The 12,667-nt window shown below is 39.2% G+C and overlaps 1 protein-coding gene across 11 annotated transcripts in view; it reads left to right on the forward strand.

The window, feature by feature from the left end:
* MBNL2 (muscleblind like splicing regulator 2) overlaps window positions 1-12,667 on the forward strand; it is a 180,519-nt gene that overhangs the window by 101,967 nt on the left and 65,885 nt on the right. For 10 of the 11 annotated variants that reach the window (XM_009248731.2, XM_024257625.3, XM_063714690.1 and 7 more), the window contains 1 exon segment: window positions 10,620-10,784. In XM_009248731.2, the coding sequence (XP_009247006.1) occupies window positions 10,620-10,784 (165 nt within the window). 11 annotated transcript variants of the gene reach the window in all.

Raw genomic sequence — 12,667 nt, forward strand, 5'->3', positions numbered from 1 at the left:
GTCACCCTATTATGCTGTCAAATAGTAGGTCTTATTCATTCTTTCTATTTTTCTTGTACCCATTAACCATCCCCACCTCCTTGCTCCAAATGGCCAACTCTAACTCCCACCTTCCTCCCCACTCCAACTAGATAATCTCATAAATATCTTAGCTTAAATGTTAAATGTCCCATCCTCTGGAGTCATCCCTGACCTCTAAACTAGGGAGAGCCCCCTGCAATGCATTCACACCACCTATCATGGCATTGATCACTCTATTTTAATTGTCATTTTAATATCACAGGGCTTGGCACATGGAAGGGGTTCAATACATATTTGTTGAAGGAAAGAAGGAAGATCACTGGATAACATGAACCCATTGTATGAGGTTTCCCGTACTGTTGGGGTTTGAGGAGAAGTTCGGGAAGTAGACAGAAAAGGCCTGCCCTCCCTGACAGGAGAAATTTCAAGGCTGAGATATAAATGTTTCATGGGATTTCTATTCACCCATGGGGCTGCAGACATTAACGAATGTGGTATCAAAAAATCTAGACTCTATGAAGTCAAACAGCCACTAGACTGGTATATTTGTCAGGGTTCTCTAAAAAACAGAATAGGATAGATGTATATATGAAGGGGAGTTTATTGGGAGAATCGACTGACACGATCACAAGGTGAAGTCCTGCACTAAGCTGTCTACCAGCTGAGGAGCTAGGAAGCCAGTCCGAGTCCCAAAACCTCAAAAGCAGGGAAACCAACAGTGCAGCCTTCAGTCTGTGGCCAAAGGTCCGAAAGCCCCTGGCAAAACACAGGTGTAAGTCTAAGAGTCCAAAAACCAAAGAACTTGGAGTCCGATGTTCGAGGGAAGGAAGCATCCTGCATGGGAGAAACATGAAGGCCAGAAGACTCAGCAAGTCATTCATTCCACATCCTTCTGCCTGCTTTTTTCTAGCCTTGCTAGCAGCCGATTAGATGGTGCCCACCCAGATTGAGGGTGGGTCTGCCTCTCCCAGTCCACTGACTCAAATGTTAATGTTTGGCAACACCCTCTCAGACACACCTAGGAACAATACTTTGCATCCTTCAATCCAATCAAGTTGACACTCAATATTAACATCACAACTTCACAACCGGCTTCATGTAAGGTTGATATATGATTATGGTCCACACTAACCAACCTCCCCTCGTGACTCAGAAGATATTGATATTCTCATTAAATAAAATAATTTCCAAATGAAGCATCTGGTGCCGGGAAATTTGTTTCCCTGAATCTCTAAAGAACTGATGGGCTATTTTTAGTCTCACTGATTTCTCTTAACTGGCACATTTTCAGTTAATGAATAAAATTAAGAGAATTAAGAATCCTTATCGGTAAGAGGGACTTCTCCCTTCATCAAGCCAACAAACAGCTCTCCCCATCACAAGACACAAGTAGTATAAAAAGTTGAAACTGCCCAGCCAACCAAAATGCATTTAAAATTTTGTTAAAGACTGGGTGCAGTGGCTCACGCCTGTAATCCCCGCACTTTGGGAGGGCAAGGTGGGAGGACTGCTTGAACCCAGGAGTTTGAGACCAGCCTGGGCAACATAGTGCGAACCAGACTCTACAAAAATAAAAAAAATTAGCCTGGTGTGGTGGTATGCACCTGTAGTCCCAGCTACTTGGGAGGCTGACGTAGGAGAATTGCTTGAGCCCAGGATGTCGAGACTGCAGTGAGCTATGATTGTGCCACTGCACTCCAGCCTGGGTGACAGAGTGAGACCCTGTTTCAAAAATAAAAATAAAACATTTTAAAAAGACTTAAACATGCTATGAAATGGCAAACTACAAACAATTCACCTACTTTGCCTTTCTTCCTCATTTACTAGTTTTTATGCTTTGTTTATTTAAAATAGTCACAAAATTAATGTCAGGGGCCAAGTGCCAGTGGTGCTTGAAAGAAGAGGACAGTTGCATTGGCCTAATAAGGAATGAGTCACAAATCTATTCCCAAAGCCCCTGTGATGGCCTGAAGGTTTTTCCCAGCCCTCAGGTGATAACAAGCTATCCTAAATGCAAATCTGGAGATGAGAACACTCAGATTTGCAACTCCCTTGAAGAAAGGTAAAAGTACTATCATTAGAGAAGAGCTCTGCCCCCTAGTCCAGGTGATGCAGTGGAATGATGCTCTACACCTATTTGTATGGGTTTTTGGAAAGAAAATGCAAACTGATTTGGTCCACTTACCTATGTAACTTCATTCCCACTTTTCTTTATCCTCTCCTAAACCCATAGCAATTGGTGGTGGTGGGTAAAATTGGAGGTAGTAGTGACTGTCTACCACTATTTGTGTTTTTCCCTCATTTATCCACCAGGCTACACTGCCAAATATTCCTTATATCATCCTAGGCATTTCTTCCGTATAATGGAAGAAACAGAGAAAAAGAACACACCAGAGAAGAAATGTAAATACACCATTTTTATCTGTCATTAATAAGTACAAAATGTTGTGCTATTCACCAAAAATTATTGCATATCTAGACTGTTAAGGATAAATTGTAATATATGTTGAATGAGATAATAAACAGAAAGAGCTTATTAGAGGCTTATACATAATCTTGATGATACTGGCAATTATTCCAATTATTCATGTTGATAGACATTCTGGTTATCATTTGTTTATAATGATGCCCTGAATCTAAAGTTTCTTTCTAATTCTGAAGCCGTTATGTGGTTGCATTTTATCTGCTATATTAGGTAGTTGGAACTAATAATACAAGGAACTCATGTGGTTCAATTAGTTTATTTAAATTCAAGAGAAGCCCAAAAGCCTAATCTGTCACTTGCCTTAGAGTAGAGCTATTTCAGTCTCATAGTTCATGTCATAAATTAAGCCTTGATGTAAATAACCATTTTATTCCCCTACACTTTTACTTGCCCATATCCTTCTGGAAATGTACTGAGAGGAAGAAGAGGAGGTTCAGGCCAAATGTTAGACTCAGCCTTGGCCTATGTGACTGAGACCTGTATAAATGGACTAATAAGAATCGGCTCACCCACTCTAACCACAGCCTTTATTGCTTCCCCACTTTCAAAGACCTTGAGAGGTTTTGAAACTATGGGGAAACTGAGGCTGGGAACATCTGATACATCCAGTCAGCTTAGTCACTTAATAAATATCTGCTGAACAACTTACGTGGCACAAAGACGAAAACAGAGGTCTGTTTGATCGAATTTTTCACTTCCAAGCTGTGTACACTGTGGGTACTTAATAAATCCTCCTAGACTTAATTGATTTTGACTTAATTCGCCACTTCTGCTGAATCTCCTCAAGCCTCATCACGTAGACGTCTCATAATTCTCAGAACATACCTGGACCGTTGCCAACATACGTCCCTGGTGTCACTTTTTACTGTAACTGTTGCTTCATGTGGCTTTCCCCTTTTACTAGATTAGGAGCATTCAAGGAGAAAATAGATCTGGAAAAAATATAGATAACAATTTACGTTTCTTCCTGAGCAACTCCTGCTCTAACAACTGTCAGAAGGAGTTGAGATATAGGAATAGGATCACCCCTATTTGACAGATGAGAAAATTGAGGCACAGACTATTATGTTATTTGTTAAAAAAAAAAAAAAAAAAAAAAAAAAAAAAAGGTCATATAACCATTTTGGAATGAAGCCACAGCCAGAATTCTGGGATTTTCCAACCATAATACGTAGCTGCTTTACACTCTAGATAAGTCATGCCATGTTGATTAGCCCTGGCAAGTTTCAGCAGGGGAGATATCAAAGAAAAACAGATCTGAGGCTGTTTGAAGAGATAAATGACCAAAGCTGGCACTGACAGTTAGAGTAAGAATAGCAAAGGGTTAAAGAGCTTGGTAGACAGGCCAGAGAGGAGCACAGTGATAAGGAAATGGAGCAAGTATTAGAGGAGTTGTTTTCAATACCATGTATTTTTACCTACTATGAAAAGAAAGTGTCAATAGTAATAGTGATGATGATGATGATGATTATGATGATGATGAAGCTTAGGGAATGCCTACTATGTGCCAGGAACTGTTAAAACACTTTATATGCATTAACTCTTAATCCTTATTGAAAGTCTATGAGGTAGAAACTATTCTTAGCCCCATTTCACAGATATGGCAACTGGAAGCCACAAGGTCCCACTTGCCCAAGGTGTCCAAGAACAGCAGCGCTGCATTTTAAATCCAATTAGTCCAGTTCTGAGACTGTTCCCTTAACTCACTTTTTTTTTTTTTTTTTTTTTTTTACACTGCTTCTCCAGGAGAGGTTGCAAGACAAAACAGGCTTCTGAAATGTAACTCCAGAGCAAGAGCCTTTGTTTTGACCTCAGGATTTCACCAAGCTGGCCTCAGCCATGAGGAATGCGAGGAATTTCAGAGGCTCTTCCATGATTTTCCGTGGCCAGCTTTGGGGTCTAAAGCAGGCCCCAGGACTCAAAGTGTCCCTGAAGGCTGCGTCTAAAGCACATGCCATCTGCCCTTAGACCTTAGGGCCAGCACTTGCCGTTCCGCAGCCTGTCCTGCTTGCTTGAAAATATCATCATGCACCTACAGCAGCAAGTGCTGCCAAGGTGGCACTGGAAGAGGCAAAATTCAGAAAATCAGGTTGGGATTCCAGCCCTTCGCTAGAATCGTTTTCCCCAAGAAAAGTTTTGTTGGAGTCTGCCGGTCAATGACACAGCCCGTGTAAAGACACATTTCAAATTATTCCAACGGAATACAAATGGCTGGGGCCTGTTAACTGAATTGTAGATCATAAAAATCCATTGCTTTTCCCATGAAAAACTAATGGGATGCAGTTGTCTGACAGCTATTCCTATGGGCAAAAACTATTGTTAATGGGAGAGTCTTTAATAGTCTTCTAATTAATGTTTTCTTTTTTGTGCCCATATTTTAATTGATTTTTTTTCAATTAGGAGCATACTAGAAAAAGATTCCAAAAATTTCTTGTTCTAAAATAAGCCAATTATGCTTTCTCTTTCTCACAGCAACCTGATTCTGAAGTCTTTTCTTAGCCAAAGTTGCATTTATTCTATCCCATGCCATGTAATTTAATGGCCATGTAATTCCAATAGCACCAATCTGTTGTTCTGTCAAGTACATATTACAGTTATTTAGCATCTTCCTTCCTGCTGTTGAGAATCAACACGAGTATTCTGTATCAGAATCTTTCATGGTTGCTGACTTTAATAAATTTAATTCAGCTTGAAGTTCAAACTTGATTCTAGCCATCATCCCTAATCTAAATATTCCTGGAGTACAGATTATTCTTGGAAGTAGAAACTGCACAAATCCAACGTCGACTCCATCAGAATTCTGTTATTGTTTTTAAAGAGGTGGTCTCCAAACAATATAAACTATAATAAAATTAGAAATATGAAATACAATAATCAGGGTGCGATTTAAATGTAGCATAAAGCATAAATCTGATCTTGTTATTCTCCTGCTTAAAAACTTTCAACAGCAGGAAGTTTATACCCCTTAGCTGGTCTCCCATTGTCTGGCTTCTGCCTCCTACTTCCTGCCTCACCTCTTCTCACTCCCCATACTCCTCCCCACACCCCTTCTCTGCACTGGCCTTAGACAGCTGCGTGCCTACCCCCAGATGGGACATTCTCCTGGCACACGCTGCTCCTCTAAAGAACATTCAACACCCACAACACACACACACTAGACACACAACACACACACTAGACACACAACACACACTAGACACATACAACATGCACACACACCCCGTACACATATACAACACACATACCATATACATAACACACACATACACACAACACAAACACAACAGAAAATACACACACAGCACACACACAACACAAACACACACAACAGAAAATACACACACAGCACACACACAACACAAACACACACAACAGTCAATACACACACACAATATACACACACATAATACACACACAATACACAAACAACATACACACATACCCCATGCACGCTTATAACACACATACATATACATAACACACACACATACAGCACACACACAACAAACACACACAAAACACAATATACACACATGCAGCACACATACAACATACACAACACACACAATACATACATATGCACCACACACCTTGTTCACACACAATATACCTACCCCATACACACACACAGAACACACATCCACATATAACACACATGCAGCATGAACACATACCCCATACACACATACAACACACACAGCACACACACAACAGAAACACACAATACATACAACATACATGCATACACATGCAACACACACACACACACACACACACTTTGACCACCACTCACTCCCTTGCCAAGTTCCTACTATTTTTCAGGTCTCAGTTTAAATGTCACTTCTCCAGAGATCTCCTCTGACCCCTGATCTCAATTCTGACCCTCTCCCACTGTTCCTTCTCAGCATTCTTGTCTAGAATATGTATCACAACTTGTAACTAGACATGTTTTGTTAACATCTGTCTTCCCCACAAGACTGCAAGCTTCATGAAGGGAGACACCATGTCTTGATTTTCCTCATCTTTGTTTAACTAGTGCTAAGCACAATGCCTGGCACATAGTAGAATCTCAAGAAATATTTGTTGAATGAAAGAATGAATGAGACCTTAGCCTGGAAGTATATGATCACCTGCTGGTTCCATACCTGGCATGTCCCACGTGGGATGAGCAAAGGCCCTGAGGGCTTATGTGACCCATGAGCTAGTCCCTGGTGTGGGCCCACCTTACTGGCCCTAGCTGAGGCTCCTAGCTCCCAGTTCCTGGAAGGCCCTTCACAAGCACTCTGCAATGGCGCTCTCCATCACCATCTCCATCTCCACCCCACAGGAGCTGCACCAGTCCCTGCCACTAGGCACTGGACCCTCCCTCCCTTATCTCTCCAGAAATAGTGTGTTACCAAGAACTAAAAGGGATGAAGAGTTAAAACAAAACAAAGCAAAAAACAAATCCTAGCTGCCACAAGGAAGATTTTTCCCAGACATTTTTGTCTTTATTTCTTGGACTAAAATCAGAAGACACTATTTTTGACACCTCTGTTTTGTTTCACAATGATACACAAAGACGCTTTATGCTTCTGCACACTGCCCTGTACCATTTGACTATGACAAGTTGCTTTGATAACCAACAGCTTTTGTACGCTGATGCATATCTTGGCAAGTCTTATGCCTTAACAAAAACTTCCTTACAAATTGCTCACTGTGTCAAATAGCTTGTTTTATTTTGACAATAGCTTTTCCATTAGGATTTTATAATCCTATAGGATCCGTTACTAAAATTCTGTTACCCAGTCTCCCAGGGTTTGAATTAGTGTGCCTCAGACATCCATGGTGCATAATTCTTCAAAATATTAATACTAGATTGTACTAGGGTTCAGGGCTGTCTCTTAAAATGTGGACACTTACACAAATACCCTGTAGAGTTGAAAATAATTTTAAACATAAAATATTTGAATAAGTACAATTAAGTAGCTTTTAGCATGTTTGGTGTGAAAGTTTATTCTGTGGAAGAATCAAAGAGCCAGTCAAAATACTACTAAATGTATGATTCTGTACTTACTGAAAATGAAATATCATATAGAAACATTTATCTTTCTTTTGGTAATAACATTTACTCAGTGCTTACTATGTGCTAGGCATTTTTCTAAATCTTATGCATGTGTTAACTCATTTAATCACACAACAGTCCTGAGAAGAAGATACAATAATTATTTCATTGAACAGACGAAGAAAAGAGTCAAGTAATTGCTCAAAGTCATGCAGCTAAGAAAAGGTTGAGCCAAGTTATGAGACCAGAACCTGTGAGCTTGATTACTCCTCCATCCTCCTACCAACAGATAGGTCCATGCAAATAATTGTTTCCCATTCCCAAATCCCTATATATACATATCTTATTATGTTTAAAATTTTGTTATGCATCCTATTATTATACGAAAGATCATCGTAGATTTTTATCCTCCCTGGATTTTAACTATTGCTAATGAATAGCTTGGCAGTGTGATGTAATTGAGTCAGGTAGGTCTGGATTTAAAATCTAGTTCTACCACTTACCAGTTAGATGGCCTTGAGAAAGTTTCTTAATCTTCTGAGCCCATCTGCTATTTTGTAAAAATAGGAATCATTATTGCTGTTATAAGGAGAAAATGAGATAACCACATATAAATTGCTTGGCATGTAGGTGATCAGTAACATTCTTTACTCCAAGTGTGTAAGGACACTAGGAAATTACAGCAATTCTCACAAAAAAGAAGGTTTCATTGATAAATTACTAATTCAATGTTGTAAAATACTTTCTATTAGCTGAAATAGCTTATATGGTTCCCTACGAGTCCCAGTTTTACCAAGAGATAAGAGCATTTATAAGAAAATTGTATTTTTCCAGCCAAATTGAAATGTGTATGTGCAGCCACAAAGCATTACATTAAAAAACTAGTGATCAAATTGACAATTATATGAGTGAATACAATATAATAGCCATACTGGTAGAAATGTGGACATTTCATTAATTCCATCCTCATTTTGTGGAATTCTGCTTTCCCAAGTCTCTCCATTAGACCCATCTGTGCACCTTGAATACATGAGCCTTTCTGGGTGTCAGCTTCCAAGAGCACTGTTTGTGGCTAAAGAGACTTTGGAATGAGGTTAGAGAAGCCTGGGGTGGCTTATCCTCTAAACAAGAAATGCATTCTGTGTAACCCTCCTCCATCCCAGCTGATGGGCTGTGGCTATGTTTTGATCCTCATGGACACCTCACATCACAAATGATAGAACTGTATTTGGCCACGTGATATAAAGGCAGCCAATTCAAAGACTTTGCACACATGAACTTTGTAGGAGCTGGCTCAATCTGAATGCTCTCTTGGAGATTTGATTTTAACAAACAAAGAGACAAGCAATTGTCAAAGGAAGGAAGAAAAGGAAGTAAAGTAAGAGATGCCTGAAGCAAGTTGACAGGGCTGGAGGGACACTGGCAAGTCACAAAGCAAAGAGATTTAGGATTAAAAATTTTAAAAAGATTCAGTTTGCAAGAGAAACAGATGAAGAGAGAAAAGAGAGATTCCTATACTACTTTGATTTAGATTAGTGCCCACTTCACCTCTATCTTTACAATAGACTTTCCAATATTTTCCCTGGAATGTCCATATATACATAGGAAGCTGAGTGAAACATCAACAATATGAACTTGAGACTAAGGAGACATGTTGGCATTACCCATTGTTATAGACTCTTATTAACAGCAAACAAGGATCTATTACTTTTGGTGTCCTTGGCACCTGCCTGGTTATCCTCCCCAAAGAGGGTGATGCAACTATTAATGCTGCTAACAGTAGATCCTCAGGACAGCATTTGTTGATTAGCACAGACGCCCGGGACTGAACACAGGACCCATATCTGCCCTTCTTCATGGTGGTGGGGGAAGATTCAAACTCTAGAGAGGAAGTCTGAGCTGCCAAAAGTGCGGATGAAATTAGTGGGAAGCAGAGTGAGAACTCCAGATGTTTAGAATTAGGATTACTATAAACAAATTCATTTCCCCAGATCCCCCAAGCTTGCTTTTTAAAATTATTTTTATATCTGGTAAACAAATCAATACTCTCTTTTCTTGGCTGCAAATGGACTAATTCTTTAGGGAAGTATGATACTCAAACTGGTTCACAGTTTGCTCTTCTTTCTCCAGAAATTGTATAATTCACACATCAACGTAATTCTTTCAATTGGTAGTTTTGAAAACTTGGGGATTAAGTATAAACACCACCATATGCAATTACCCTTCCAGACTGGTTTTATGTACCCTGTCACCTAATTATTATTTTCCTTTGTTTTACCAGCTTTGGCATCCAAATATTACTTTAGCCATAAACACTCTTCACTATTTCACATCATGACATCAGATTTGATACTCCTGTCATGGGAGGAACTCCTGTCATGAGGGCAAGGCAGGCATATAGAGTGATAGCTTTTGTGTAGCAAAGTAATCACTTGCAGATGATTATCTGAGCTCAAGCCTGAGAATTTCATCTATGTGTATATCACCAAGAAATGTCCACCCCTGTACTGCTATTGCCTCTTCATCCATAAGCGGAAAGAAAGAATGTCTTCAGCTAATCTGGAACACACATTTAAAATTCTTATTACTCTCTGCTCCACAAATTTATTACATAATTATTCATATTTGGACATCACTCTAGCATGTACAAACAAGCGTATAGCAAGTTCAAAGACTCCTTCTGATAGCCCACAATAAATATGCCCTTCTGATTACCTTCTGTACTGTGTAGGGGAAGGACCTTTCCTTTCTCTCAGCAGTCACACTTCTTTGGAATCTTTTGTCAGGGTTTAGAATCTGAAAGGAAGAAAGAAAGAAAGAGAGAGAGAGAGAGAAAGAGGGAGGGAAAAACCCTCAGGAAGCTTCTCTACTTAACAGGTTCAAGGAACCTTGATAATCATGTAATGTTTAATTCACTTTTCCCCAACAAACACATGAGTATGCACGTACACACACACACACACACACATACGATCCTTGCTTTTGTATATAAGAAGTGATTGTTCAATGGTTGACTTTGGAGTTGCAAGCTACTTAGAATAGTCCTAAAACCAAAACTTGTTTTTACAGGGCCGTTGTTCAAGAGAGAACTGCAAGTATCTTCACCCTCCGACACACTTAAAAACTCAACTAGAAATTAATGGAAGGAACAATTTGATTCAGCAAAAAACTGCAGCAGCAATGCTTGCCCAGCAGATGCAATTTATGTTTCCAGGAACACCACTTCATCCAGTGGTGAGTATATCTTATTCAGTGATGAGTTGGATGGTTACAGTGTTGGTATGGATGATGCCACGTGGACCTAGGGTGGCCTCTCTCCACTTTGTCACTTTGGTTACAATTAAAGCAAATAGCTTTAAAGCTCAATAGATGAAGGAAAATAGGCTTTAAAAAAAAATGAATAGAAAAATATTTGTGGAAATAGGAGGCAAAGACAATTTCTAATCAATATCTGGGAAATCTGTATCACTCCAACTCTTTTCATCAGTAACTGTCTATCTCAACCATCTTAGAACGGAAATAGTTTTAACATGTTCATTTACAGTGTTAATTAATAATCTATGTATCAATGAGTTTGAGATGCCTAAAAATATTTTGAGCCATGTAGTTCTATGGCACCATTTAAAGGATGAGGAAAGTGAGAAACCAGAGAAGTTCAATGATTTTCCCCAATGTCATGCAGCTAATAAATCTTGGAGCTGGGACTTAACTCAGACATGTTAGCAGAGCGCTTTCTGCAGTGTGTTCCAGGAAGATCCTAGTAACAGCCCCCAAAGAAGGATGTCAAAAGCAGCACCACCAAGAAGACCCTACCTGAGTCACTTAGGTCTCAACCTGCCTTTCAGAGGCCTGCAAAAGCTGTGACAGTTCTGACCATTGTCACAAGATCAAATGCCGGAGGGACTAAGCATATGAATATGTATTGCACAATATTTTTTTCCCTGATTTCACCCTGTCTGAAAGTACTTCCTTAAAGGTCTGGAAATTGTTTTAGGAATGATATCCTTGGGGAAAAGGAGTGCATTTAATTTTAGTAGGTTTCATTTACATTTGTGAATTATTTGTCAGAAACAAGCTCTTTTTTTTTTTTTTTAAAGAAAACCAGTGAGCGAAATATGTTTGTTTCTAAAAAGTATGTGCACAAAAGGCTTTTGTATAAAAATCAGTCTTTATTGTAGGAAAAGTCTGCATGACTGAAACCTGCTAAATTAGGAGGGATGGCTACCAGCAAATTCGATTTTCTTGTTGTGTTCCCTGTGAGATGGGGTGTGGAGGGCAGGGCCTGCCCAAAGGAGAGTAGAGAATTCCGGCATGTCGTCAGCCATTCTGCTTGTCTCCAGGTTTCTGTACAGAGTAGCCAGGAACCAGTTCTGCCCAGAGTAAAAGAAATGCCAGGTGCAGAGGGCTCCAAGATAAATAAGATACAGTGTTTTGGGAATAGACAGACACAAGAAAAGGGCAAAGTAAGATTCAAGCACAGGAAATGACGAGACTGGACAAGGAAAGCCTGCCCGGAGGGAGTCTCAAATAAGCCCCTCGTAAAGGATGAGTAAGAACTCATCCAGATTAAGGACTAGATACAGATAGAGTTCTGAATATATTTAATCCCCAAAATAGGCATTTAAGTGGTTCTGTTTAAACTACACACATGTATAATTTATGGTTCTCTCTTTATTGATGCTCACATATAAACTATTTTATTAAATTACCTAAATGCTAAAATAATTTAGTTATACATATTAAATAATGTCTACAGCAATAAATTTAGGGCCAGCAAGGTCAACATAATATCACCACATTATGTGTCTCACTTATTTGACTCATACACATCCTATCTATTTAGAATTACTAAAGACTGACCCTGGTACTCACTGGTGGCAGTGTTAACAAGAGAATCCCATCCCTGCTGTTAACTATTAGTTAACTTTTTTTGAAAGTTATGTTTATTTTATTGTCTCAAATATTAATTAGAAGCTCATAATCACCGTTTCTCTATGAAAAATGAATATTACACTTAAATATTTTAATAGAAGTTTTTAAATCACTGGAAGTATTAGAATAAAAACTGTGACATGTTTAAAAATTACCAACTCTACAAACAAATTAATTCAGTCTCA

This window comes from Pongo abelii, chromosome 14 (genome assembly GCF_028885655.2).
Source record: "Pongo abelii isolate AG06213 chromosome 14, NHGRI_mPonAbe1-v2.0_pri, whole genome shotgun sequence".
Taxonomy (NCBI): domain Eukaryota; kingdom Metazoa; phylum Chordata; class Mammalia; order Primates; family Hominidae; genus Pongo; species Pongo abelii.